At 41.2% G+C, this 26,387-nt stretch overlaps 2 protein-coding genes across 2 annotated transcripts; both read left to right on the forward strand.

Moving 5' to 3' along the window:
* Positions 1 to 385: 385 nt before the first annotated feature.
* On the forward strand, positions 386 to 13,563 carry cytip (cytohesin 1 interacting protein). The gene is made up of 8 exons (XM_031893756.1): positions 386 to 585; positions 3,062 to 3,117; positions 4,091 to 4,145; positions 4,867 to 4,969; positions 6,511 to 6,604; positions 8,647 to 8,713; positions 11,165 to 11,231; positions 12,837 to 13,563. The coding sequence occupies exons 1-8, from the start codon at positions 421 to 423 to the stop codon at positions 13,313 to 13,315; spliced, it is 1,086 nt and encodes a 361-aa protein (XP_031749616.1). The 5' UTR covers positions 386 to 420; the 3' UTR covers positions 13,316 to 13,563.
* A 3,687-nt stretch (positions 13,564 to 17,250) lies between these two features.
* Positions 17,251 to 23,416, forward strand: ermn (ermin). Its single transcript, XM_002933283.5, has 3 exons — positions 17,251 to 17,657; positions 17,813 to 17,920; positions 20,952 to 23,416. Exons 1-3 carry the CDS (start codon positions 17,435 to 17,437, stop codon positions 21,374 to 21,376), a joined length of 756 nt encoding a protein of 251 aa, XP_002933329.2. The 5' UTR covers positions 17,251 to 17,434; the 3' UTR covers positions 21,377 to 23,416.
* The last annotated feature ends 2,971 nt before the right edge of the window (positions 23,417 to 26,387 follow it).

Raw genomic sequence — 26,387 nt, forward strand, 5'->3', positions numbered from 1 at the left:
CCCAGCACTTTATCCCCATGTCTGATTCCTGTGTCATATAATGACCCCAAAATGACATAATAATCACAATATAAAAGATAACAGCACGATGGCTGACATAGTGCTGGGAATTAGGATTCCCAATAGTGAATGGTGAATTATTTTGCATCTATATTTGGTCAGTAGAAATTTCATTGGTGAATTGTTTTTTTCTATAAATACATATCTGTCTATTAAACAATAAAACTGAACACAGGCATACATGTATATGTACCCACTGCCCCTTTAAAATAATATAGTCAGTACTAGTGCATCACAAAAGATTTGCGTGCAGAGGAAAACCACATACAGTTAATTTCCGTTCTCATTTAGGCGACACACATTTTCTTTTAGCTGTAGACATGTTTCTGGTTTTAGAAAAGGCATCTTTATGATAGTGAAATGTCTTCAAAAAGTCGCAAGAATGAAGATGTCTGCAGGTCTCAACTGGACAACCTTAATAGCATTGGGACATATTCGCCACAAATGTGTAGCAATGAGATAAATGGCAAAAGGAGCCACTTTCTGGCGAGGGCACTGGCTACATTGCCCCGGGGGCACAAACACGTAAGTGCTTTGTCTGAAGGCTAACATAGTCCTGTGATTGGCAAGGGGCTGGAGACTGGAGTAATCCTTTTTATTTGTGACTGAATTCTATGAATGGGTGAAGTAGGTTCTGCATTCTTGGACTGAGTATTTGCTTTGGGATTGGAGTCATTTCTGTGTCCTGTTTTGGAGAAGTTGCTATGATTTGAGGCTAAAATATTGTATGTACAGTTTGGGACTGGTAGTAGTTTTTCTGGTCTGAGTGAAATATGGTCTCTTTTCTAGACAATATTTTGCTAGAGTATTTTTTTATTTGGGACTGAATGAGACTTCTCTGCCTTGGAAGTGAAGTGGATACTGAGCTTTGTAACCAAGGTACACAGTCTTTTTTGGTACTGGACAGAACTTTTTGTATTTCAGTTACTTTAACAGATTTAGACAGATTTGTATACGTTCACTGAATCTCCTTCATGTGATTTGCCTCCTAATAACGAATAGAATAACGAATGCTTCTCCAATGACTCCTTGTAGCATTAATGGAGATGCAGCACAGTGACCACACTGAACATAGAACACTACAAAGGGTTAGCTTGATGACTGATGGCTCTGAGAAGGGTAATTATCTGTCTGTGCTGCCGGCCCTTGGTCTAAGAGTATACAAGATATATTAGCTTTTGACTATATAGAATCAAACACAGACAATCTAGTACAGTGATGGAAAACATTTTGTTGTGGAGGTCTTTCTGAAAGACACCAGGGTAGCAGTATTGTTGTCCCCTGTTGCCCTCAGTGTACAATACCCAACGCAAGTGGTATCGTCCTTTATGGACAACAGCAAATAGGAATGCTGCTTCATTTGTGTTCTTGAGACTGCTATATCTGAGGCAAACAAGTTAAGCTATTCCACCATATTAGAAAGTCTACTGAAGAGCACATTAAAGCAAAATAAACTTGGGACCTTAAGCTGGTTCTGCAATTCCCAACAATGGCTACCAGAAGATGCTGAGACTTGTCTTTCCCAAAGACTGAAGACTAACATGCCCATATCTCATGGGTGCATAAATTAACACATTTACACCACAAGGGTCTCAAAGTCCAAAGCCACAATTATTTAATATCTGGGGAAGAAGCACATTTAGGCTGGTGGAGCCTCAGGCCTGGTAAACATCCCTGTTTCCTAATGGATTACATTAATAATAATGATGTCATTGTGCAGTGGCCATGCAATTACATTATCTTGCTACACTGACTCCAGGCACAACGATGCATGAAGTGATACTGGGCTGATTGAGTTTGATCCTCTACCAGTAAAGTCTACACATTTTAGTGGCATGTCCTACAGGTTTATTGCATTAAGTGGCTTGTTTCCAAACTGTAGGGCTTGGAGCAGAGGCAGAGGGAGCTTAGCCTATAGTCAACCTGGAGTGGGATTTGGGAGGATTTCTTAGTTTTTCTCTGAGATACACTTGAAAGCCCAGCTTGAATAGCAAGCAGAGTAAGACTGGTGGTGAAAACTTAAAGTTCTGACCAAGATATTCTTGAAACTATAGTTGATACACCAATGTTTCCTATTTCTTGAACCTTGTTATGAACTAAGGTGGTGATTGACCAAAGGTTGAACCTCCAATTCAGCTTAAACTATCACTGACAACCATTGTATAAACAGATGGAGAATTAGAAGCCTCAGTCTCCTTAGTAATCTGTGTCCCACCTTATTTATTTATCCCAAGTCTGATAGATTTACTTGGGACTAGCGTATGCCTCCAGGTCCTGTTGAGATGTAAAGATGGAATTGAAGAACTTTTAACATCTACACATTTATTTCATCCTTATGTTAAAAAAAAGAGTTCAGTAAGTTTAGTGCAACCACTGCCATTGTGATTGTGACAAGAAGTTGGTGGACTTACTGACAGTACAGGTATGGGACCAAGGGTATTCCGGATAAGGGGTCTTTCCATAATTTGGATCTCCATACCTTAGGTCTGCTAAAAAATTTATAAAACATTAATTAAACCCAATAGGATTGTTTTGCATCCAATAAGGGTTATTTATATCTTAGTTGGGATCAAGTACAGGTACTGTTTTATTATTACAGAGAAAAGGGAATCATTTAACCATGAAATAAACCCAATAGGGCTGTTCTGCCCCCAATAAGGGGTAATTATATCTTAGTTGGGATCAAGTACAGGTACTGTTTTATTATTACAGAGAAAAGGGAATCATTTAACCATTAAATAAACCCAATAGGGCTGTTCTGCCCCCAATAAGGGGTAATTATATCTTAGTTGGGATCAAGTACAGGTACTGTTTTATTATTACAGAGAAAAGGGAAATCAGTTTTAAAATTCTGAATTATTTGATTAAAATGGAGTCTATGGGAGACAGACTTTCTGTAATTCAGAGCTTTCTGTATAACAGGTTTCCGGATAAGGGATCCCATACCTGTACAATGTTTCTTTGCATTTTCTAAAATAATGTAAAATATTTATATTTCCAGGCTGCTATGACCAGATCAAACTCTTTGATTGAATCGTCTGGAACTGGACCACAAAGGTTGGTGTGAGGACTATGATGTTGTTTATTGCCCAATTGTAGATAAAATGCCACAGCTTTGTATTAACAATGCTGAAAACCATGATATATTAGTGGTGTAGAAATAGTTTTTACTTGTGAGAGGCAGACCAAATGGCCAAACACATGGCAGCTCCCACTGAAATATGCATAAAGGTTTGTTATGTGTAATCACTGAGCTGCCCTAGACAATCCATCCTTACCTGCCCTCTCTCCTACCCTATAAGTGGGCATCAGATTGGTAGGTGAGAAGTACCCTGTCCCCCCTCACCTCATCTCCGATGCCATGTCTGGCAGTGGCCCTATAGCCACCCATGGCCACCCCTCTGAAGTTGTTACCCTTTCCCATGTCATGACCCAGCAGTGCCAGTGGCCTCTTGCAATGGCCTGAACTTGACAAACAGAGGTATATTTTGCCACCTAAATAAAGATTTAACACACAGTTAAAAAAAACATTTCAGTAAATGCCATGCCACCCACGCTCAGTCACATCCTGGAAGTTACATTATATTTGCAAGCAGATGCATTGTTTGATGGGGGGAACAGTAGAGATGCAGAAGTGCACTCAGGCAGAGGCATTCCCACGTAGGCTGTGCCTCATTGCACTTTTGGCATTTTAACTCTTATTGGCTTCCTTTCCACAAGCCGGGACTGTGTAAGCCACATCAAGAAGCAAAACAACTTAATTCAATATAAACATCAATGTGGTGACACCATTAACCTCCCCTTTGTGTATGTTTGTGATTTTTGTCCTCCACCCAAATTAAGCCTGCCTTATCCTAACTAGACCAGGCCCCCATTCCACCCAGGCCATATTCTATAATATCAGAGACCTTCAGTTGTGAATTATACATGAGTTATAGCTTTAATGATCATTGTAATAATAAATACTGAGAATTTTACAGAACACTATAATATAATGATAGAAATACTATGCATTTTTACTGTATTACAGGAGATTACTGGCTGTAGTTAAGCAAGATAATGAAACATTTGGATTTGAAATTCAGGTAAGGGAATCTTCTATAGGGCATTGTTCTAGGGAGCTGGAAATGTTGGCGCAAAGACAGCTTCCATGATGGGGATATGGTAGATGGAGATGCAGTAAAATCAATGAAAAAGATAATGAGGGGGTCAGTGAAGGGGATAACAAGAGGGTAAATCTAGCCATACATGGGAACATCCACACCATAGGGTGAGGAGCAGATTTTTGACCTATTGGGACATCAATGTCCCAGCCTGATTGAGCTGAGCCCCTCATTTGGCCAACAACTGGATTTAATGGGGGCCCTGTTATTAGGGAACCAGCTCAATAGGCCCACTCCTGATAACATTTGTGAGGCAGGTGCTACACAGCCAGGTACTTACCCCCTGTAATAGGGCAATGGCTAAGGCTCCATGGAGACCTACATTGTTCAGGGGTATAGTTTTTCTTTAAGGGAAAAGGGTTAAAAAAAAGAAGAAATCTCTCTTCTGCTTTGAGAGTGATTGGGATTTCTGCTTTCTATGCTGTATGGCAGGTGCAAGTGTCAGTTCCCTGTGGCAGCCGCCAGTTATTCCCCTACAGCTAAAAGGCGTCAGTTTTAAGAAAGACCAAGGACCAACCCAGGCTGGGGCAAAGGGACACTCCTTTAGATTCTTTCCAAATACAAATCGTTTAAATAGAACTTTGAAGCCCCGTTCTTGCTTATCACTGGAATAACAAAACTTTTTTTTCCCTCCCATTTTTAGACCTATAAACTGCAACATCAAAATGTCCATGCCTACGAAATGTGCACTTACGTCTGCAGGGTGCACGACAACAGCCCTTCCTCTCGCGCTGGATTAAAGATTGGTGAGCCTGCATTTCACTGCCTCTAATTACTGTGCTATACATCTATATAGTGGGGGCAGAAGGGACAAAGGCAGCAGGGCCACCCCAGTCGCTCCTGTTGGCCTATCTGGTAAAACACCTGCCAAGGCCGGTACAGGTATAGGACCCATTATCCAGAATGCTTGGGTATTCCGAATAAGGAATCATTTAGATCTCTATACCTTATGTCTACTAAAAATCAATAAACCATTAAATAAACCCAATAGGGCTGTTCTGCCCCCAATAAGGGGTAATTATATCTTAGTTGGGATCAAGTACAGGTACTGTTTTATTATTACAGAGAAAAGGGAATCATTTAACCATTAAATAAACCCAATAGGGCTGTTCTGCCCCAATAAGGGGTAATTATATCTTAGTTGGGATCAAGTACAGGTACTGTTTAATTATTTCAGAGAAAAGGGAATCATTTAACCATTAAATAAACCCAATAGGGCTGTTCTGCCTCCAATAAGGGGTAATTATATCTTAGTTGGGATCAAGTACAGGTACTGTTTTATTATTACAGAGAAAAGGGAATCATTTAACCATTAAATAAACCCAATAGGGCTGTTCTGCCTCCAATAAGGGGTAATTATATCTTAGTTGGGATCAAGTACAGGTACTGTTTTATTATTACAGAGAAAAGGGAATCATTTAACCATTAAATAAACCCAATAGGGCTGTTCTGCCTCCAATAAGGGGTAATTATATCTTAGTTGGGATCAAGTACAGGTACTGTTTTATTATTACAGAGAAAAGGGAATCATTTAACCATTAAATAAACCCAATAGGGCTGTTCTGCCCCCAATAAGGGGTAATTATATCTTAGTTGGGATCAAGTACAGGTACTATTTTATTATTACAGAGAAAAGGGAATCATTTAACCATTAAATAAACCCAATAGGGCTGTTCTGCCCCCAATAAGGGGTAATTATATCTTAGTTGGGATCAAGTACAGGTACTGTTTTATTATTACAGAGAAAAAGGAAATCAGTTTTAAAATTCTGAATTATTTGATTAAAATGGAGTCTATGGGAGACAGGCTTTCCATACTTCGGGGCTTTCTAGATAATGGGTTTCCGGATAAGGAATCCCATACCTGTATTACAAATTTACAACTACATTAAGATAAGCCCTGGCTTGCCCTTGATCTGCCCCAATCCTACCCAAAGTATCTTTTTTCTCTCCCTGCCATCATGCTGTTGTGTGCCGTAGCCCTGCCCCTTTATTGTCACAGGCCCTGCCCTTTCTATATCACTGTCCATCCCCTTTTTGTTCCTGCCCCCACTGGCGGGTAAAAGTTTTTCAGAAAGATTGCAACCTTATACATAGTAGAAGGCAAATTAGTGATGACAAGAATTAGAACTGGTAACATTGCAAAATACTATTTATAGGGCTATATTTTTACAGGTCACTCCTGTCTTTAGCATAACAGAATAATAATAATTTCTAATATTAATTTATGGTATGGGGCATATTAAGTCGAAATACAACTTTTTTTCCCCTTGAATTCTGTGTTGTAGGTGACATGCTAAAGACCGTAAATGGAGTCTGTACCGACGGCTTCACCCACCAGGAAACTGTAGATCTAATTAGGGCATCAGGAAATTACCTCAGGTGAGTGTTTTGCCCTTCTCGCCAGTCGGCTGAATGATGAGTCCCACAAACAGAAACAAACCCCATATGTAATAAAATACACAATGTTTGCCCAGGTGCAGTAACCCCTAACAACTAAGATGTTTTGAAAAAGTTTACCAGTAAATGCTACCTGCTGATTGGTTGCTGTAGGTGACAACACCCCTATTTTTTTCTTCATATCCCCTATATTTTATCATCCTATCTTACCTTTTAGACTGGTGCCAGATGGGAACAAGTTTTTCTAATGAGCAAACTTGTGAAACCAAGGAAAAATTTGCTAAATGACGAAAATTTGCCAAATTCATGCAGAAATCAAGGGGTGCTTTCCCACAGCATTGAAATCAATGTATATTTTGTTCACGCAAAATGCACTGAAGTCTTTTGTTCATGCATTGTTTGTCCTGTGCTTTTATTTGCAGCGAAAAATTTTTATGGAAATGTATAAATTTTTGTTGATTGCAAAATGTGGAATTTCTCCTGCATATACTGTACCTGAGCAAGTCACACCTAAAGGAATTGTGTCAATCCTGCCATTAAAATAGTGTGATTCTTTTGATTTTAGGGCTGTATTAAGGTTTGGTGCCACCCTATGCACAGGACCTAAATGTGGCCCTCAGGTTGCAGAAGTGACATCACACACATGCTGTGCATGATGTCACTTCCCCTACGTCTGACCTCACTTCTGCCGGAAGTGACTTCACTCCACTGCCTATGGTTGCCCTGTACCCCTCACACCCCCTAGCTCTGCCATTTGATTTCAATAGGTTTGGTTTGGCGGTTGGGGAGGTTTTTTATTTTAAACAAAACCAAAACTTTTTTTTTTAATTATTATAAAGGCACCCCTGCAAGTCTCTTGTGCTGGAATTACCTTCCATACAGGGTGGCAGTTGCTTCAGGGTTTACCGGCACACATGAGATTCAGCAGAAGAGGCAGTATGGGCACAGTGGTGCCCAGGCCCGGATTTGTGGAAAGGCCACAAAGGCCTGGGCCTAGGGCGGCAAAAATTGGGGGGCGGCATGCCGCCCCGCCGCACCAAAATATTAAAGTTTATTGCGCATACGGAGCAATATGGGACCTCTCCCCCACTGCTCCGTATGCGATTGAAAAGGGCCACGCATGCGCAATCGCGAGTTCGCGCATGCGCGGGGGGAGGTTCGCCGTTCGCGCATGCACAGGGAGGGGGGGGCATTCGCCGTTCGCGCATGCGCAGGGGGGCGCGACAGAGAGGGGGCGGCCTCGGGGCGCCCGGCCAACAAATCCGGCCCTGGTGGTGCCTGGCACAACAGTCAGGCCCAGACTGGCAATCTGTGGGTTCTGGCAAATGCCAGAGGGGCTGCTGTAAGGTGCCATAGACAATCACTATTAAATGGCCCTGGATAGGGCTACTTGTGCCTCTGTGTACTTAAATAAAATTAACAAATAAGCGTCAATAAGTGCAACATTTGTATCCATTGTAGTGTGACTGTACTTCATTACTTAATTGCCCCTATTGAATTCAGCCAATTGGTTTGAGCTTTCCTGGAAACCATTAATGACACTTCAGGAACCCTGGCCAAGTAGCTGTGGTGTTGTTTTAATTTGGGTGAACGAATTGCCACCCAGAAGTAACTGAGAATAGAGCAGCGCGCTTAAAGAATTTCATGTTAATTGTGGTTAATTTTTGTGTTTTTGGCAACTAATTGCCTAAAACAGAAATTAACCACAATTAACATGAAATTCCTTAAGTGACCTGCTCTGTTCTCAGTTCCTTCTCTGTTTCTTGGTATACACGCCTTTCTAATCACAAAGCCTAACCTGCCACGAGTGCAGTAGAGAACCCTACTTTTCTTTGGAACCCTACAGAATCACTCAGGTTTTCAAGTATCAGTAATAACTTGCAAGCCCCCTATGGGCCAATCCCAAAGTCAGTTTATCTATTGTTGAATGTAACTTCCCATTGGCTTTTGACCTTTTACATTGTAGAAAGCTACTTTGCCATATTGCACATTTCTCATCTGGTTATTTTCACCTCCTCTGATAGGATAGAGGCAGTTAATGGAACAAAAATTAGAAAATCAGAATTGGAAGCCAAGCTGTTGTTTTTAAAGGTAAGTCCCATATTATGTGTTTATTCTTTAAGTGGCTCAGCTAAATTACTGGGGGCCCTACAGTCTTTTAGGTCCTCTTATTCTTAAACTTTTCAGCACATAGAATCGGACAAGGCAAGGTGCACTTTGGGGCACCCTTTAGTACTCATGAAGTTAATATATATCTACATAAAGCCCATTGGTCCTGATAAAGGGGTACGCAGTCTGCAATGACAGAGTGTAATATGGGTGGCCCTGGGTGGGTCAGGGGCTTGTCTGGGTGTGGTCATGGCAGATCAACTGCATGGCCTAAAATATCTAATTCTACTACTGACTGTGGGAGACTGAGGGGTCTCCAGGGGCTGTTACAGATGTGAGAAAATACAAGTTCCCTGGGGTTGAAGCTAGCATTTTGAACTGCACCCCCTAGTGCTCTGTAAAAGATGCAGAAAAAATTGCTATAGAAAACAATTTACCAATGAGAATTCTACTGACCAAAAACTTCATTATAGATGTAAGAGAATTCACCAATGAAAATGCTGATTCCCAGCTCTATGCCAGGCATCTTGCTGTTATTTTACATACAGTGATTATTATATCATTTTGGGGTCAGTTTATGGCACAGGAATCAGACATGGGAATAAAGGACAGACTTGTTCAGTGCTGGGAAACTGTGCTTAAAGCTTCCAATTCCTGTTGTAGGAACAAAGAACATGGAGCCAGATTTACACAGATCAGCTGGGATTCTCATTGGAGGATTATTTCACATTTGCAACTTCATAGCTGGGGATTCATTGTTTGTGCTATATTGCTTTAAGAATGCAACAGGACTACAGCTCCCAGCATGCCTTAATCCTGATAATATGTTAAAGTATGCTGGGATTTGTAGTTCAGCAACCCCTAAGTAAAGTGTTGGTTGGGCAGGACAGTGCCGTAAAGCAGGGTTTAGTACCCATTTAAGTGATATCTTTAGTATAACAGATTCTATATACAACGCACCATGTGGCGATTTAACAGAAAACAGCAAAATACATATGGCTTCTTTCCCTCTAAGGATAAAAATCTGAAGGTTTTTACGTGTTTTAGCCCATCTGTAGCCTGTGTGAATTACTGTGCCCTTGTGCCTTACGGATCTGACAGCTTCGGACCTGGCGCAGATAAAACCCTAATGAGGAGATACTGGAATGGCCAGAGCATATTTCTACTTATTAGATACCTATTTCCCAGCAATCGCTGTCCCTATAAATCTCATAATTCCACTTTAGTCTGTAGAACACGAGGCAGAAATATGCATTGCTGGAATTCCTTTATCAAGCACTTTTGCTTATATTTTAACACCTGGAGGCTGGACGAATCATAGTAACATAGTAATATAGTAAGTTGGGTTGAAAAAAAGACGTACAACCATCACGTTCAACCATAATGCCTATATATAACCTGCCTAACTACTAGTTGATCCAGAGGAAGGCAAAAAACCCCATCTGAAGCCTCTCTAATTTGCCACAGAGGGGAAAAAATTCCTTCCTGACTCCAAGATGGCAATTGGACCAGTCCCTGGGGCAACTTGTACTAAGTGCTGGCTCCCATAGCCCTGTATTCCCTAAAATCCCTTTGCTGCCGTTTAAAGTGCAATTTACCTGTTAATTAAAACAAAAATTCTACTGCAGGCAGCATTGTTTGTTTGACCAAAGAACAATCAAGAACATAGAACCAGCATTGATAATACGTTGGGGTATAATGGGAGTTGTAGTCCAGCATCACTCATGTAATTTATGATTAAGTCATGCTCCAATAAGATTGCAATCTAGCAGTAGCATATAAGAAACATTTATAATAATCATTTACCGAAGCTGATGAGGTCCCAGAGCAGATCTGCAGGAACCATGTTTATTAGTATCTTGCCTCTAATGGAAGTCTGCTCATATTATTTCTGACAAAGATACGCAATGTTAGGTTCTATAGAAGTTGTTAGAGATGCCCATAACCCTCTGGGAAAAATTTGGTGCAGACAGCACTTCTTAACCACCAAAAACTAAGGTCCCCAATAGAGATGCCTCCTTTAAAAAAAATACCAGTGGCGATGTAAAGAGGCTGCCATTGGTCAGAGATTAAATCCCACCCCCTTCTATATACAGTAACTATTCTTCTTATTCCATGCATAGATAGACAATGATGAACATTTAGATAGGCTTAGCTTCACCCAAAAAGAAACCAATGACTATATATTAATATATAATGGTAGGTTCTCAAATTGTTCACTTGGTGGCCTCCCCAAATAACAATGTAACCCCCCTCCCCTGCACATAGTGTATTCCGCATTCTGTGGGTTTCAAGACTTTCATATTTTCAGTCCTTTATCAACAGTTGCCCCGACGGTTACAAATATATAACCATATATGTCAAAACTCTTTTTTTATGGTGTGACATTATTGTATGACATCACATTAATGTCTACATGTTTGTAATTAACAGCAAGACTTTCGTGAGAAATGGGCCGAGCTGAGAACAGTACTGAGGAAAGAACAGGAGATCATTTATGGTAATTAAATCTAAAATCTTTGATCGTGTATGTCATAAAAACATTATTACAAATGGGAAACATATTGATTCTAGTTCCAGTCACCTAATTAGCACTTAGTTTACCGCTCTGATGTTTAATTACAGTGTGATGTTGTCAAGCAAGAATAGTACAGTACTCTCCCTATGTAAAATAACATCTATAGCTGCCAAAAAAAATTAATTACACATAGAAAACAAATCACCACTGAGAATTCTACTGACCAAAAACTTCATTAAAGATGCAACAGAATCCACCAATGAGAATGATGGTGAGATTCCCAGCACTGTGTCAGGCATCTTGCTCTTATCTAACATATGGAGATTATTATATAATTTTTGCTTTATTACATTACACTAGAATCAGACATGGGGATAAAGGAGAGACTTGTTCCATGTTCCATGTGCTTTAAGCTCCCAACTCCAGTTGTAGGAACAAAGAGCATGAAGCCAGATTTACACAGATCAGCTGGGATTCTCATTTGAGCATTATGTAGCATTTTAATGTAGTTACTGGCTGTGGGGAGTTGGGGGAATAATTTAATTGTGTAATAGTGCTTTAAGAATACAACCCTGATGTTACTGGACTACAGCTCCCAGCATGCCTTAACCTTGATAATATAGGGTGCTGGAATTTGTAGTCTAGTAACAAAGGAGCTAAATTGTGGTTAAGCAGAGCAGTGTAGTTCAGCAGGGTTCAGGTTTCTTTGTAACTCAGTTAGCCTACAGATGAGCAGGTAAGGGTTCTGGCATTCAACACTTACAGGATTGTCTACTAATGGAAGGCTGCGCTCAGTTAGTGTTGACTAATTAAAGATGGACACTGGTTGATACTGACTGATCGACCCATGGGATGAGGAACAGTTACAATATAAGCAATATAATACAATATTAGCAATCATACAGAGTAGGCCCAGCTTTCTATTGTTCCACTTGTTCTGCCAGCCCAAATATTAGAAACAGCAGGACGAGAAGAGGAGTGGTGGCTGCTCTTCACATTCTCATCTGCTGAAGCCCCATACATTAATACATATAGTCAGGGTCGGACTGGGGGGTGCAGGGCCCACAGGGGCTACTGCCCCAGGGCCCCGCACTCCCCAAGGTACCTTCACTAGATGCGTTCCCCCCCCTCCACCTGCTGCACACCCCTAACCCCCCCCCCCCTCAGGGGACCCCACCCAACGTCCTCCCCTGAATGCGCATATGTGAAACGCATCAGGGGAGGACATCGGCGGCTAGGGGAAGCAGCAACAGGGTCGGGTCTGGGCCGCGGGGCCCACTGGGTATTTTCCCAGTGTCCCGACGGCCCAGTCCGACCCTGCATATAGTGCAATGGCAAATTACATTTTTCAACATGTCAGATCAAGGAACCAATATCCATGGTTGGGACATCCCAGCATACAACAGATCCTTTGTATGGAATCAGCTTGTCTAGCAAGAATAGTCTATTAGCAGCATAAATATGTTGGGTGGGGGAGTTGGTGGGAGGAGTTTAAAATGAAAAAAAATTGTGCACTTGGGTGAAAAGCTTATCTGTAAGCTAATGTATGGAATTCAATAATTATACAGTTACATGTTCATTTAACAGGAACAGTAGATGAACAAAAAATACAAGAAGCGATGGACTCTCTTCAGTCCAAGATGTTTGAAAGTCCCACGGCATCAACCTCATTCCTGAATAAGCACAGAGTTTCGAGCGGGAGCAGTTGCAAAAGCCGACTGAGTTTCATGACTGACTCCAGCGACGACTACTTGTGGCAGATGTCTGTTTTTGATGAAGACTCCGCTAGCGAAGGTTTCAGCCGCCAGTCTAGTATAGACGAGGACACTTTCTATGGGAAGCCCAATGGGATCTCCTCTAAAAGGTCTTCACTGAGCCGCCACAGGAGCATCAGCGTGACTAGCAGCGGAAGCGAATCCATGTCGCCCAACTGGGACACACTAAGCTTTTCTAATTTCTTCGGGACTTTGCCGAGGAAGAGCAGAAGAGGGAGCATTCGGAAGCATTTCTTGAAGTATATCCCTGGGTTGCACAGATCAGTAGAGGAAGAAGAGAGCCCAGTCTGACATTCACTTTACTGCTCATGAGTTCTGGTAGCATTAATCTAGATTGTATCAGGTTAGAAAGAGAATTAATAGAAGCAATGGACTAAGATGATGAATATATACTGACTTTACTGTAAACCATAGCTAATACAAAGGTACATTGCTAAGTATATATGAACGTTATATAGCAGCTCTGCAATATTTATTTATTTTGTATATAGGAAGTCATTAAACACAACTTTTTTTTCAATAAAACATATTCAATTAAAGTTCAGTGTTATATATATGTTTCATTGCATATATGGCTAATTGACAATTTTGACTTTTGGAAGTTGGCTTGTTCAACAAGATCTGGAGGCCTAGAGAATGATAACCCCCCAGCTTTACTCAATAACTGCTATATGGGCCATTATCAGGTCTTATGATAGACATGATAGAACAGTGATCACCAACCATTGGATCCAGAGCAACATGTTGCTCCCAGCCCCTTGGATGTTGCTCTCAGTGGCCTCAAAGCAGGTAGTTATTTTTGAATTCCTGACTTGGGGGCAAGTTGTGGTTGAATAAAAACAGGTGTACTGCCAAACAGAGCCTTCTATAGGCTGCCAATTAACATTGAGGCTACCAAATTGCCAATCACAACTCATATTTGGCACCTCATAATTATAACAACCCATATTTGCTTTTGTTGCTCCCTAACTGTTTTTACATTTGAATGCGGCTCAAGGGTAAAAAAGTTTGGGGACTCCTGCTGTAGACAGTCAAACAGTATAATTTGGCTTATTTAGCAGCTAATAGGAGGCATTGCAGACCAGGTTTTTGTCTGAATTAAACTGCAAACCAGTCAATGCTCTGTTGAAATTGATTTCCATGTGGTTGGAAGATAAGGCTAGGATAATAAGTCCAAGGACAGTTTATAAATTCAACCTAAATCTCGCCTTAATTGGGCTTGAACGCAGGATTATTTAAAAGCACAAAGCCAAAATATATTTCCAAATAGTCTCCATTCACTGTTGATGGGCCCTCTAAGTATTAAAACGTTGCTTCTATAGGTGGCCATGTACTCACCTACCCAAGAATTGTCAGGACTGTAGGAAGTAAAAAGCCAGTTTAGCTACTCTTGACTTCCTCATCTGCCAGTGCATCGCTTCTCTGCCTTTTGGTATCGAAAGAGAAACACTTAGTCCTCTGGGCATTAGGTTGGCAAGAGGAAGCTTGATGAAAGCGGAGGAGCTGTGTTCCCATAAGGGAGAGTGCCTGATTTATTTTTAGTCAAGGGCTTTGCACATGCTCCTTCTGCCTAATCATGCTTCACTTCCTTTGCCCTTTTGCCCCCACATTTTTCTTTCCGGCCGCGAGCTGGAGCCTTAACAAGGCAATTAATGGCATTGCACCCGCACACTTCAGCACCTTTTTTGTGTTTGATTTGTGCACCCTGGATGGGTGTCATAGTCCTTTCGGCTTGACCCCAGGCCAAGACTTATGATCTGGGGAAGTTTTGGCAGAACCCAGGGTAGACGAGGACTCCCCCTAGATGCATTGCGAAGGGGAGTCCAACGACCTGGTGGGGCTAATCCTAGCTTCGGCGAAGGTGGACCTACCCGCCCATGCTGTCCGTTGACGGATGCCTTGGACACATGAGCATTGGAGCCCATGCCTTGGATAGGACTCACTGCCGATGATTCAATATCATCTGCCAGCGTACTGTGCACCCACCTCCATGTTGAGCTGAAGGATTAGACATTCAGAATACCAAACCTCAAGCTGATATACATCCATGGAAAAGATGTGATACTGTATATTAATTCACATTCCCTGGTTCCCTTGTTTTGTTACAAAGGTAGTATCTGTGCAAGTGTCTCCATTTTCAAAAACAGGGGCAAGTTACTGGCATATAACCAAGCCAATGATTAAGCGCCATGCAGCACAAAACTCATAAGGCTTTTGAAGGACATGTAAACTTCCAATAAGATATCCAGTAGAAGCAAATCTAGAGCAACTGGACTTGCTGGGTAATCATTGAAGACGTTTCACTACTCATCTGAGCAGCTTCTTCAAGAAGCTACTGTGACATATTGGATCTAGTCCACTTTGCTTGGTTGTAGGTCTGGGGAATCCTTACCAGGATTGTTGGGAATTATTTATTTTTCTTAATACACCCTTACAACACCCTTACAAGAAATTAATTTATTTCAGCTTTAACTTTAGCTGGTAAATTGTTCATTCCATGGAGTAAAACCCCCACAAACTGGTGCTGTTCTACTGTTCAAAACAGGATGTGGCCGAGACTATAATGCCAGAACTATTCTTTGCACCTCTCTACTGAAAAGGAAACACACGTGCTATACAGAAAGTGTAGTTGGTTTTGCAACTGTCTGCAGTATTTAGGAGCATAGAAATGTTTTAGACAATATTAGTTTTCATAGCACGCAGTTACCCACAATGTGGTGCTACGGAATTCCCACCGCGCATCAGGACGTGACCTACAACTGCTGAAATTGCAATTACAGTGATAGGGGTCTGTCATCAAAGATGAAGGGGATGAAATTCTATTTGTGTTTTTTTAATACTGTAAGATGATGTCAAGGGTTGAAGCATGCTGGGAGCTGCAGTCCAACACTATTGAAGCATGCTGGGAGCTGTAGTCCAACACTATTGAAGCATGCTAGGAGCTGCACCATTAGGTTTATATATGTACAGTATATAAACTGCAATAAAATGCAAAATAATCCTCCAATGAGAATCTTGGCTGATCTGTGTAAATCTGGCTCCATGTTTTTTGTTCCTGCCACCGGAGTTGGAAGCTTCAAGCACAGTTTTCCAAGAACTGAGCAAGGGAAAGACAGAACAGCAACAAACCAAATCAAACAGCCAAATTACTCATGTTAGTTATCAGTGACTCATAGAATGCATAAATTTATGAAATATACTAATAAAATATCGCAAAAATAATCTGTGTTTGTTCAGATATTTAAAAGCACACCTCTATAGGTGTCCGGATGCAACAAATTAACATTAACATAATTACCCCTTATTGGGGGCAGAACAGCCCTATTGGGTTTATTTCATGGTTAAATGATTCCCTTTTCTCTGTAATAATAAAACAGTACCTGAACTTGATCCCAACTAAGATATAATTACCCCTTATTGGGGGCAGAACAGCCCTATTGGGTTTATTTCATGGTTAAATGATTCCCTTTTCTCTGTAATAATAAAACAGTACCTGTACTTGATCCCAACTAAGATATAATTACCCCTTATTGGGGGCAGAACAGCCCTATTGGGTTTATTTCATGGTTAAATGATTCCCTTTTCTCTGTAATAATAAAACAGTACCTGTACTTGATCCCAACTAAGATATAATTAATCCTTATTGGATGCAAAACAGTCCTACTGGGTTTAATTAATGGTTTATTGATTTTTTAGTAGACAAAGTATGGAGATCCAAATTACGGAAAGACACCTTATCCAGAATACCCTTGGTCCCGACATTCTGGATAACGCGTCCTATACCTGTACCTTAAAGCTTTTTGGCTCAGTGGTGCCCAGTTGCTGTTGCTGTTTGCTCAAAAATAATAGCATTTAATATCTCTCTCAGAGAAGAATCAAATATAAAACATCTGACCTTGATCACAAGTTTGATGGGAATGGCGCAGAAATGATTAGCTGGGCCCAGCTTTGCTAATTACTTTTTCCCCATGGATTACCCAAACAAATGCTCCAGTGTAGATTCTAATCTTTTTTTGTTGCAAAATGTGGTCACTCGCTCGGGATTAAAGATTAAAGAACAATCATTGCGGCTGTTTGTGTTCAGTACACAAAGGCCCATTATTGTAAGAATACAATATCTCTGTCACCATTGGCCTGAAATATGCATAGCATTTATGGTCAGCTTGCACAGACAGCTCGCTCACTGCTCTTGTTTATTTATAAGAAAGAAAATGTGCGTGTCACTATTCATAGGGAACGCCAAGCAGAAAGGAACGGACCTCTGAAAAGGGAATATCACTAAGGATTTGCCCCCCCCCCACAATGTTATTGTAGTCCTATTGTCTTAGTCCTGACCAGGGCTGGCTGTTCAACCAACTCTCTCAGTGCACAATTTGGTGGGATACCATCATTATTATCTAAGGAATAACCATGGCGGATGAAACATGGATTCCGGAACACAATGGAGATCTACCATTAGAAGTAAGGCAAGTGCAGATAACTGATATTATTGATGAAATGGCAGCGCCGGCGGAAGATATTCTGTGTGGAACGTTGGGATGTGACTCTGGAACCACAGACCCAGTTGGTGAACAGCAACAGACACAGTGGGAAAATCGAGGACTGGATAACAAGGAAGAGGAGGCCAAGGATGGTACATTTGCTAATTACATAAATAAATACTAATTAGAAGTTGTGTTGTAGTCTCAAACGAACCCAGCAATAACTCAAATTAAAGTCAGTGCATGACGGATTTTTTTTTATATCCTGATGATTTTTTTTGTATCCTGTTTTTATTTCTTTCTGCAGTGGAAATTGGAGTAGAAAATACAAAGCTTGGAGATCCGGCTGAAGTCAGCACTTCCCACAGTATAGAAGGTGCAGAAGAGATAACAGGGGAGCCCAGGTTGGAATTGGGTAAGGAAAAATAACTGCTTATTTTATTCTTATTTCCCTCTCTATTCTTTTTATAACACAACCTTTTCTTCAGTTTCTTTAAGAAAGAGGAGGAACCCTAAGAATATGTACCTTGAAGTGTTTCCCCGTGTTCTAATGCAGGGACCCCAACCTTATTATCTTATGGGCCACACTCAGATATAAAAAAGTGTTGGAGCCACACAGACATGAAAAAAAGTTCTTTGGGGATGGCAAATAAGGGCTGTGATTGGCTATTTGGTAGCCCATGTGGCCTGCTGGAGGCTCTGCTTGGGGTAAAACTGTGTCTCTGTGCTTCCAGAACTTGCCCCCAAACCAAAAATGTAAAAATGGCACCTACTTTGAGGCCACTGGGAGCAACACCCAAGGGGTTGGTGAGCAACATGCACAATAGGTTCTATTTATCCCTGGGGTGGTCTGTACCCATGGGGATAGAGGCCAAAACAGAATCCACTAAATATACAGTAGGTCTTGATCTATTTTTTTTGCATTCTGTTCAACTGGATTTGAAGCTACAGGGATGAACTGGAGAAACTAGCACAGGTTCAGCACATATGGTATAACATATTGGAATTTGTAATGTGTTGGCCATTATAAATGCATGGCCATAATAATAATAATAAAACATCACAATGGCTTCACTATAAGGAAATGATCATGGGTACATGTCTGATATACAATATTTCTTGTTGCTAGTGTTAGTGACCCCAGAAACAGAATTAGAAATGGTTTTCTCAATATAGGCCCTTTCATTTTGAGGCCACAGAGGCCCAAACAGCCCTCTACCAGCCCAATAAATAGTGAGTGTCTATGGAATCGTACAGCAGCCCCTCTGGCATTTGCCTGAATCCACAGATTGCAAGTTCCAAACTGCTTCATTAGGTGAAGTTCGATCAGACGCCAGTTAACTGGTCTGTATGTTTTGGAGGGTGGGAGGAAATCAGAGTACCCTTGAATTGAATTGAACTCAGGACCCCAAACAGCAGTGCTAGCCACTACAATCAAAGTGTACAGTGGGCATCTTATGACTGTAAAGGTGGCCATACACGTAGCAATAATGATCTTTCGTTCCCACCCTCCACTGCGGTTCACGGCTAAATTGTCAGATATGGAGGTAGAAACAATAGAAATTCTGCCTCCTTCTGCCAATTCAGCCCTGAACGTAGATTTGGTTGGGCTCCTTCAATGGCTTATTCAGCAGGTCTCAGCACCCATTACTGCTGTTAAATAAAAAACAAGGTTCAGTTCAACTGAATGCAGTTTTTTTCCATTTCCCTTATTGGAACATAGTTGTTTTAAGCCCTAAGCAAAATCCATTACTCTAGAATTCATAAATTACTATTTAGATCCCCAATGGCTTGAAGTATTATCACTTGTGTGCATTTGTATCTCATGGCTGCTCTGCATGATAGGATTTAAAACTGTACAGAGACCTTCACTGGGAATGTATGTCCTAGCAACAGAGTTGGATGAGGAAGAGACCACCGAGAGGGGAAGCAACAAACAGTTTTAATTCCTTCAAATCTCTTCAGCTTTGGTTTCAGACTGTTGGTTTTAAGGAAGAACATCTGATATTTTTTTAGTCACAGATATATATATATATATATATATATATATTTGAAAAAAACCATAGTACAAACACTGTAGGAGTCAACCTGCTGCTTCTGACTACTTTGCTCCCTGTCCTTCTCCATAGTAGGAATCCCAAGCTAAATTACAGATGCAGAATATTTCTCCAATAAGAATGATACAGTATGTTACCTTGTTATTATTGTGGAATTTGGCTTGATAATGCTAGTCTGTAATACAACTTCCTAGGGGTGGACATAGTACTGTTTAGGTTTTGGAAATATATATCAGTGTGTCCTGCTCTGGGTGAACACAGAACATGCAGGATTCTCATTGGATGGTCTTCTTACATTAAGAAAGTGACATTTTATTAAAAAGCATTCATTCCTGATATTGCTGGAGTATAGACACCACTGTACCAGCATTTATTATATATTAGAGAATGGAGGGAATTGTAGTCCATCTGATCCTATGAGTTATTTTATTTGAATCTCAGTGAAAAGCCAGAAGGAAGAGCAACCTCACAGTCCGGGGTATGTGACATGAAGGATCTAGAGACAGACAAAAAGACAGGGCCATAGCAATGTATATAGTAGACACAACTCACTAGATTTCATTATAATTAGTACAGCAGTGATTGTTGCACTTTTTTGGTTCAAGCCCCTCTTGGAGGTCAAAACATTTGTGAGGGTCCCCTTTGTTCATGACAATGTTTTATATATGAAAACACTGCTGTATCAGCCATAGCTGCAACAATATAAGGAACAGCAAGTACTTACCCCCAAGTCCCCAAGTTTGACCTCCATGCTAACTCTGCAGGGGAATCTAGAACTGCATTTATTCTCCCCAAATGTCCCCCTTACTGTCCATCAGGTTGGGCCTCTCATCCATTGCTCCAGGCCCTGTAGCTTGGGATCTACTGCTGTACAGAGAGGCACCATAAAACCAAGATACATATGAGCCTGTACTTAACATAGGGTTGCCACCCAGCTAGTATTTGACCTGCCTAGCCAGCAAATCGCCAGCTAGGGCTAGTGTCAGTTTTTCAAATTTACTGGCAATATTCCTGGCAGTAAATTTGTAAGGTTGTCAACCCTACCTATAAATCCCTCTTTTCCCTGACTCTCTGTGCCCTGCCCTGTCCATTTCCCAACAACAAACCCCAATTTCCCCTCCCACACGCTAATTTCCACGCCCCATACACCCATGACCCTACCTAGCCGGCCCATTTCCCCGCCCCATGGCATCATCACCCACCCCCAAGTGTTATCTCTGACTGCCCCCCAAACCCGAAGAAAAAAGAAAAGGTGGTGGCAACCCCAACTAACCACATTGCTGTGGGTAAATCTATGCCCATAGAGCTTCTGTATGAAAACAATGCAGCTATACAGTAAATGTTCTGACTATTCTGGAATCAGTTCAACATTAACTCTTTTGTCCACAGAGTCAGAGGAAGACAATATCCCTATGGGTGAAGAACCTGGGGATACAGAATTTGCTGAGCGTTGCAGTAGCCCATTGAGCCAACAGCCAGAAACACCAGACCTATTGCCAACTGAGAAAGCAGAGAAGCTTTCAGCCTGCCAGATGATTGAAGTAGAAGAAGAAGAATTGGCTTCCACTGGGCACAGCAAGGAAAATGGAAAGGAGTCGTTTTATGATGAGCAAGAAAATGGGTCAAAATATTTCCTTTCACTCAGTCCAACAGGCAGCCAGCAGGATCCATCCGAGGGACCCCCGAATAGTGCCAACAGGCCAGATATCTTCAGGCACAGTTACTCCCGATACGATACTGTATCCTACCGCAAGATCCGCAAAGGAAACACTAAGCAGAGAATTGATGAATTTGAGTCTATGATGAATCTATAAAATCCCTAGTGGAAATATATATATTCTTTAACCCTTCTAGCCTCCTTATTAACGGTGCACAGTCTGTTAATAATTAATTCAATAGAGCTTTAAAAAAAGTCATACTTTTTATTTCTTCTTCAAATTTCTGATTTTGCAGAATGGTTAATACAGGGTTTCTCAGGGGCCCCCAATTTTTGCTGGGGAATCAGCTTTGCCACCCAAAAATTGGTTTAGAGACAGTTATACACCTACAGTATTTCTAATTACTATATCCAGTAGTAGGAAGAGTGGTTTCTGTATTGAAGGGAATTATGGGGACTCACAGCATGGGGACCTATTTTGGAGTCTCCACAAACAGGTTAAGAATTCCTGGGTAATTAAAGATGTTGCAGTTGTAATGACCCCCAGAACAGGTTAAGTGGGCAAATGGAGATACTGGAGAATACATTGTTTAAGTTTACAACTGTGTCATTGGGTACAGTACCTGAAGAGTAAATTGCTAGTATACCTTCATTTGTTGATTTTCCCATTGCACTTCATCTCAAATAAGCTCTAAATCAGTTCATTTATATTTTACACTGCTATTGCTGTATGGCCCAAGCTTTTGCAAATGTTCTACTGACAGCTTACGATTTCAGTCTTGCCATCTTTCATTGTTAGCCCACTGGCTGGCAACAGCAGCCCCCAAGGGTTGTGATGATCCTTGAATGGTTTTAATATGAGAAGGGGATCTTGTTCTATTCAGGCAGGACCTTTGCTATGGTTGATAAAGTTAACATTATAACTGATAGCTAAACAGACAACAAAATGTTATGGCCTTACGAGTCCTTTTTACAAATACATGTCTCCCAGATCCTAGAGCAGTTGGGTATGCCTTCCATGAATAACTGATTAGGTTTGATGCTTTCTCTACTTTCAGTGCTTTGGATGATACTGATCTATTGTCCTGGACTCTGTACTTTACTAGAACAGTTCCCTAAACTCTATGTAACTGGACTTAGTAATATTAAGTTTAGTGTGAAGGACCTTTTCATTTCTTAGGTACGGCTCATGTTATACTCCAAAGGAGGGTCTAGGAGTTCCTAGGAGTTATTTTCTCAAACAGGATCCAAAAAAGGGGATCCATTCAGAGCATTTTTAGTTATGTGCCTATCATAAAGCAAAAATGTTAGCTTTTGGCTTTTGGGTTGTCCTATGTTTTGACTGCAAAAAAATCACTCCAATAAAAAGCAGGGATTAATGTAACAAGGCCCTGCACAGGTCCGGTCAGGCAGACCCATGTCTGACCCTGACCCGCAACCAGACCCACACCCGCCACCTAATATGCCCCCCTACTCAGACTTACTACCTGACCCTGACTGAATAAAGGTAACTTACCTTCCAACCCTGGACCCGTGAAACTGGAAATGCCATTATTGTATACAAGAAATTATGTAATTCTGGAACCAAATCTGTGGGGTAAGGGAAAAACACTTGGGGTATCCACAGGGCACGGTGGGACCATTCCCTCACCTTAGCCAGGTACCCAGGTGGGTTACCCATGGAGTGCCTGCACGGTCAGAAATAACGGGACTTTCTACCTGAAACCCAACCGCTCTGCGGGTATTCAGTTATTCAGTGGGTGCCTGACCCAATGCAGTACTCTATCATATAACATCACTCACAACTACAGTCAGGTAAGATGTAAAATAAAGTATCACATAGCTTCAGTTATCTGTAAAACATGGGTATAAATGTGAACACTTTGTTTGATTATCACATACTGATAATACAGTTGTTATTCCCTGATGATAACTCAAACCTATCAATTGACATTAAAACACCCAAAAATAAATGCAGTGGTCAAAACGCAGAGTAATGACACGTGCCCTTGGCCATACAGGTAAACTTAACAGCATGTTGTAACCAAACTCAGTGAGGATTAAACAAGAGGCAAGAGAGATGAGCCAGCCACTATACAGACTTTTTGCCCCATCTCAGGTCTTGGAAGAGCTGATAACTATTGTTGTTAAAAGCACTTGTTGCGTCCTACTGTCACAATAAAATGTTCTGATTTTATAGATTCTCTTGCTTCTTGGAATTACACATCTTTGAAAGGGTTTTCACATAATGGAGTCTTCCAAACCCAACTGAGACAGGGGAGGAATATTGAACTATATTAACACATCCAATGATACTGGCCCTGGGACAAAAATAGGACAACAATCCACTCTTGATGCTCCATGATGCACCATTGGGAGAATGATTTGTGAGAAATGTATCCGATATTAGAACAATGGCAAAGAGAAAGCATACATTATATAGTTTGGACGTAGAACTTTAATTTATTTGAATTTAGCCCATGTATTTCGTTGCTGTATCTATTGCATGGACTTTGTTTAATTTTGTCTTAAGCCCATTCTTATTAAGGAACTGGTAGCTTCTAGTCCCACCCATTTCAGTGTTGGTGCCCATTAGGGTTATCAATTGTTAGACCAGACTATGGGCAATTTTGATCTTTCACTGCCAGAGATCTGACCATGATTTTAAATTTGTATGGTCATCAGATACATCAAAATAGTTTGGCCAGATTTCCAAAAATCTTAGGGCCCACTTGGACACACCAACAAAAATTGGCTATTGATGGCACTAAATGTTATAGGTACTATATAAGCCTATGGTGGAAACAAGAAAGAACTGTCAGGGGTTCTCCATGGCTTGGGTCCATCTGGAGATCCTCTGGTACTGGCCAGTCTGACCCTGGCTCCTTTTTCTAATCAACCACTTAATGGGTTTCACGCGACTAATTGTATCCAGTAAATGGCTTGGCTTATGCCATTTTGGCAAAATAATGCAGTACTTACTGTACATGACTTGCATTTGCCTGATCATCACATCCATGAGTCAAGAAAATTATTTGGACAGATTTTGAAAAAAACCCATTAGAAAGTCCCACTAAATGGGAACCAGGCAGTTATCTTGACTTTGTGATAACATGGCCATTGTCAATGGTGGAATTAGGAATGCAAAAATAAAAGTTACAAGAATAAAATAATTATCCTCTATAAATAGAAGGAAGAATCCTTTTTTTTCTTTGATAAGTGACAATAACATCATGGTGCTTTTTTTGTTCTTGGCAACACAATCACGGCATTGTTTCATTTTCTGCTTTCAAATGAAAAACAAAGTCATACAAGGGGGCATTGAATCAGAACCCAAGACAGTTTTGTCTCTGGATGGAAACAGGGATTTCAGTGTGATACTGTCCCGGGCCTTTAGGAGCTGCAATGAGGCGTGACATGAAATCAAACCAAGCAAACAAGCCACTAAACAAACATTTCTACATATCAAGGGCAACTAAGAAAGATTATTTTGATTGCCGCTGACTAGGCAGTACTAGGCACTTACTCACCCCAGGGGCCAACGGGCAGCTGCTAAGAAGGTAGCGGGAAACCTTTTAGAATATATGACAAATGTTTTCTAAAACACATTGGGAATATGAATATAGGGGCATAATGCCCAATAATGTACAATAGATCAGTACCTGCAGACTGCCAGCACTGGATCCCTCTACCCAAGTGGTAACCAACCAGCGGCTCCGAGAAACATTATGCTCATCCCTTAGCTATTGGCCTCAAAGTAGGTGCTCATTCTGGCTTTGAGTCAAGTCTCGAAGGCACAAAAACACAACTTTTCTGCCAAACTGAGACTGCTGCAGGCTGGTAGTCCACATGAGCTACAATATAGTCAATTACAGCCCTTATTAAACCCTTATTCATAATTATGTGGCTCCCCCAGACTTTCTACACTTGATTGTAGATAACAAAAGGTTGGGGACTAGTGATGAATGAATCTGTCCTGTTTCACTTCGCCATAAAATTCGCAAAATGGCAAGAAAATTCCCGAAACGGCAAAAAATTTGCGAAACGCATTTGTCTCGTGATTTTTTTGTTGCCTGCACCTTTTTTTGGCGTGGGCGTGCCCTTTCTTTTGACGCGAACGAGCCCAATTTGACGTGCAACAAAAAAAATTCTGCGCAACCAATTTTTCTGCAGTGAATTTTCACGGAAGTTTCGCGAAACAATTTGCAAATGCGGAAATTCGCTGTGACTCCATGCCTGGTGAAAAAAATCACTCATCACTATTGGGGACCTCTGCTCTTATCCATTGCCTGTTCAGGGAGCTCCACCACTTTGAGTTTATATTCCCCATTATATTAAATATATTATTAATTAAGTCTCAGTGAATAGTTGCTGAGCCCTAACTCATGTGTAAACTGAAGGCATTGGACCTCATTAGCGATATTGGGGCGGGATGTGGGTTCCACATGGGTCTTTCCATGGGAAATATCATTCAAAATGAAGCTGGGGAGAACCCGGGGGAGCTCTGCAGGTACCACCTCCACCCATGTCTGACAGTGCTGTACAATGGTTTGATCCAGGGCTCTACACTGCAAAGTGTGCCAGTTAATCTTGGGCAGGGTGCAATTGCAGAAGGGCAAGGCTCAAGGGCTTACTGCGGGGGGGGGGGGGGTCAGCAAACATTTATGCCACCCATTGATTAGTTTATGTGCATTTATTTTGCTCATTGGAATGGCAGCTGATCAGGTGACACTAACCAACCTATCGTACAAGGCTGCATTGTGCGTACGTGCACCTACAGGAGATTGCTGAGCTGCAAAATGCACTTTGTGGCTCTTTCTTCGTTCCTTTACACAGTCATCCTCTCTTTCAGTTTTGACCACATTTTCTGTCATTCACAGAGAAATACACACATCCAGATGCCCCAGAGATCTTAAATTTCTGTTAAACCACAAAATCACAACTAAAAAGCAAATATCTTGTTACGAGAAAGAAGAGAAAAAGCAACGCACAGCAAATCAGTCTGGTGCTGACGAGCACTATCTGTGCACTTCACGTACCTTTTACCCCATTACTCCTCTTTAAGTTTGATGGGGCGGCCTGGGCGGATGAACAGGCCTGAACATATATCTTATGTATAAGTAATGTTTATGTTGCGTTTGTCTAGTGCTGAGTGTCTGTTGATTTCC

Source organism: Xenopus tropicalis, chromosome 9, assembly GCF_000004195.4.
Source record: "Xenopus tropicalis strain Nigerian chromosome 9, UCB_Xtro_10.0, whole genome shotgun sequence".
Classification (NCBI taxonomy): Eukaryota; Metazoa; Chordata; class Amphibia; order Anura; family Pipidae; genus Xenopus; species Xenopus tropicalis.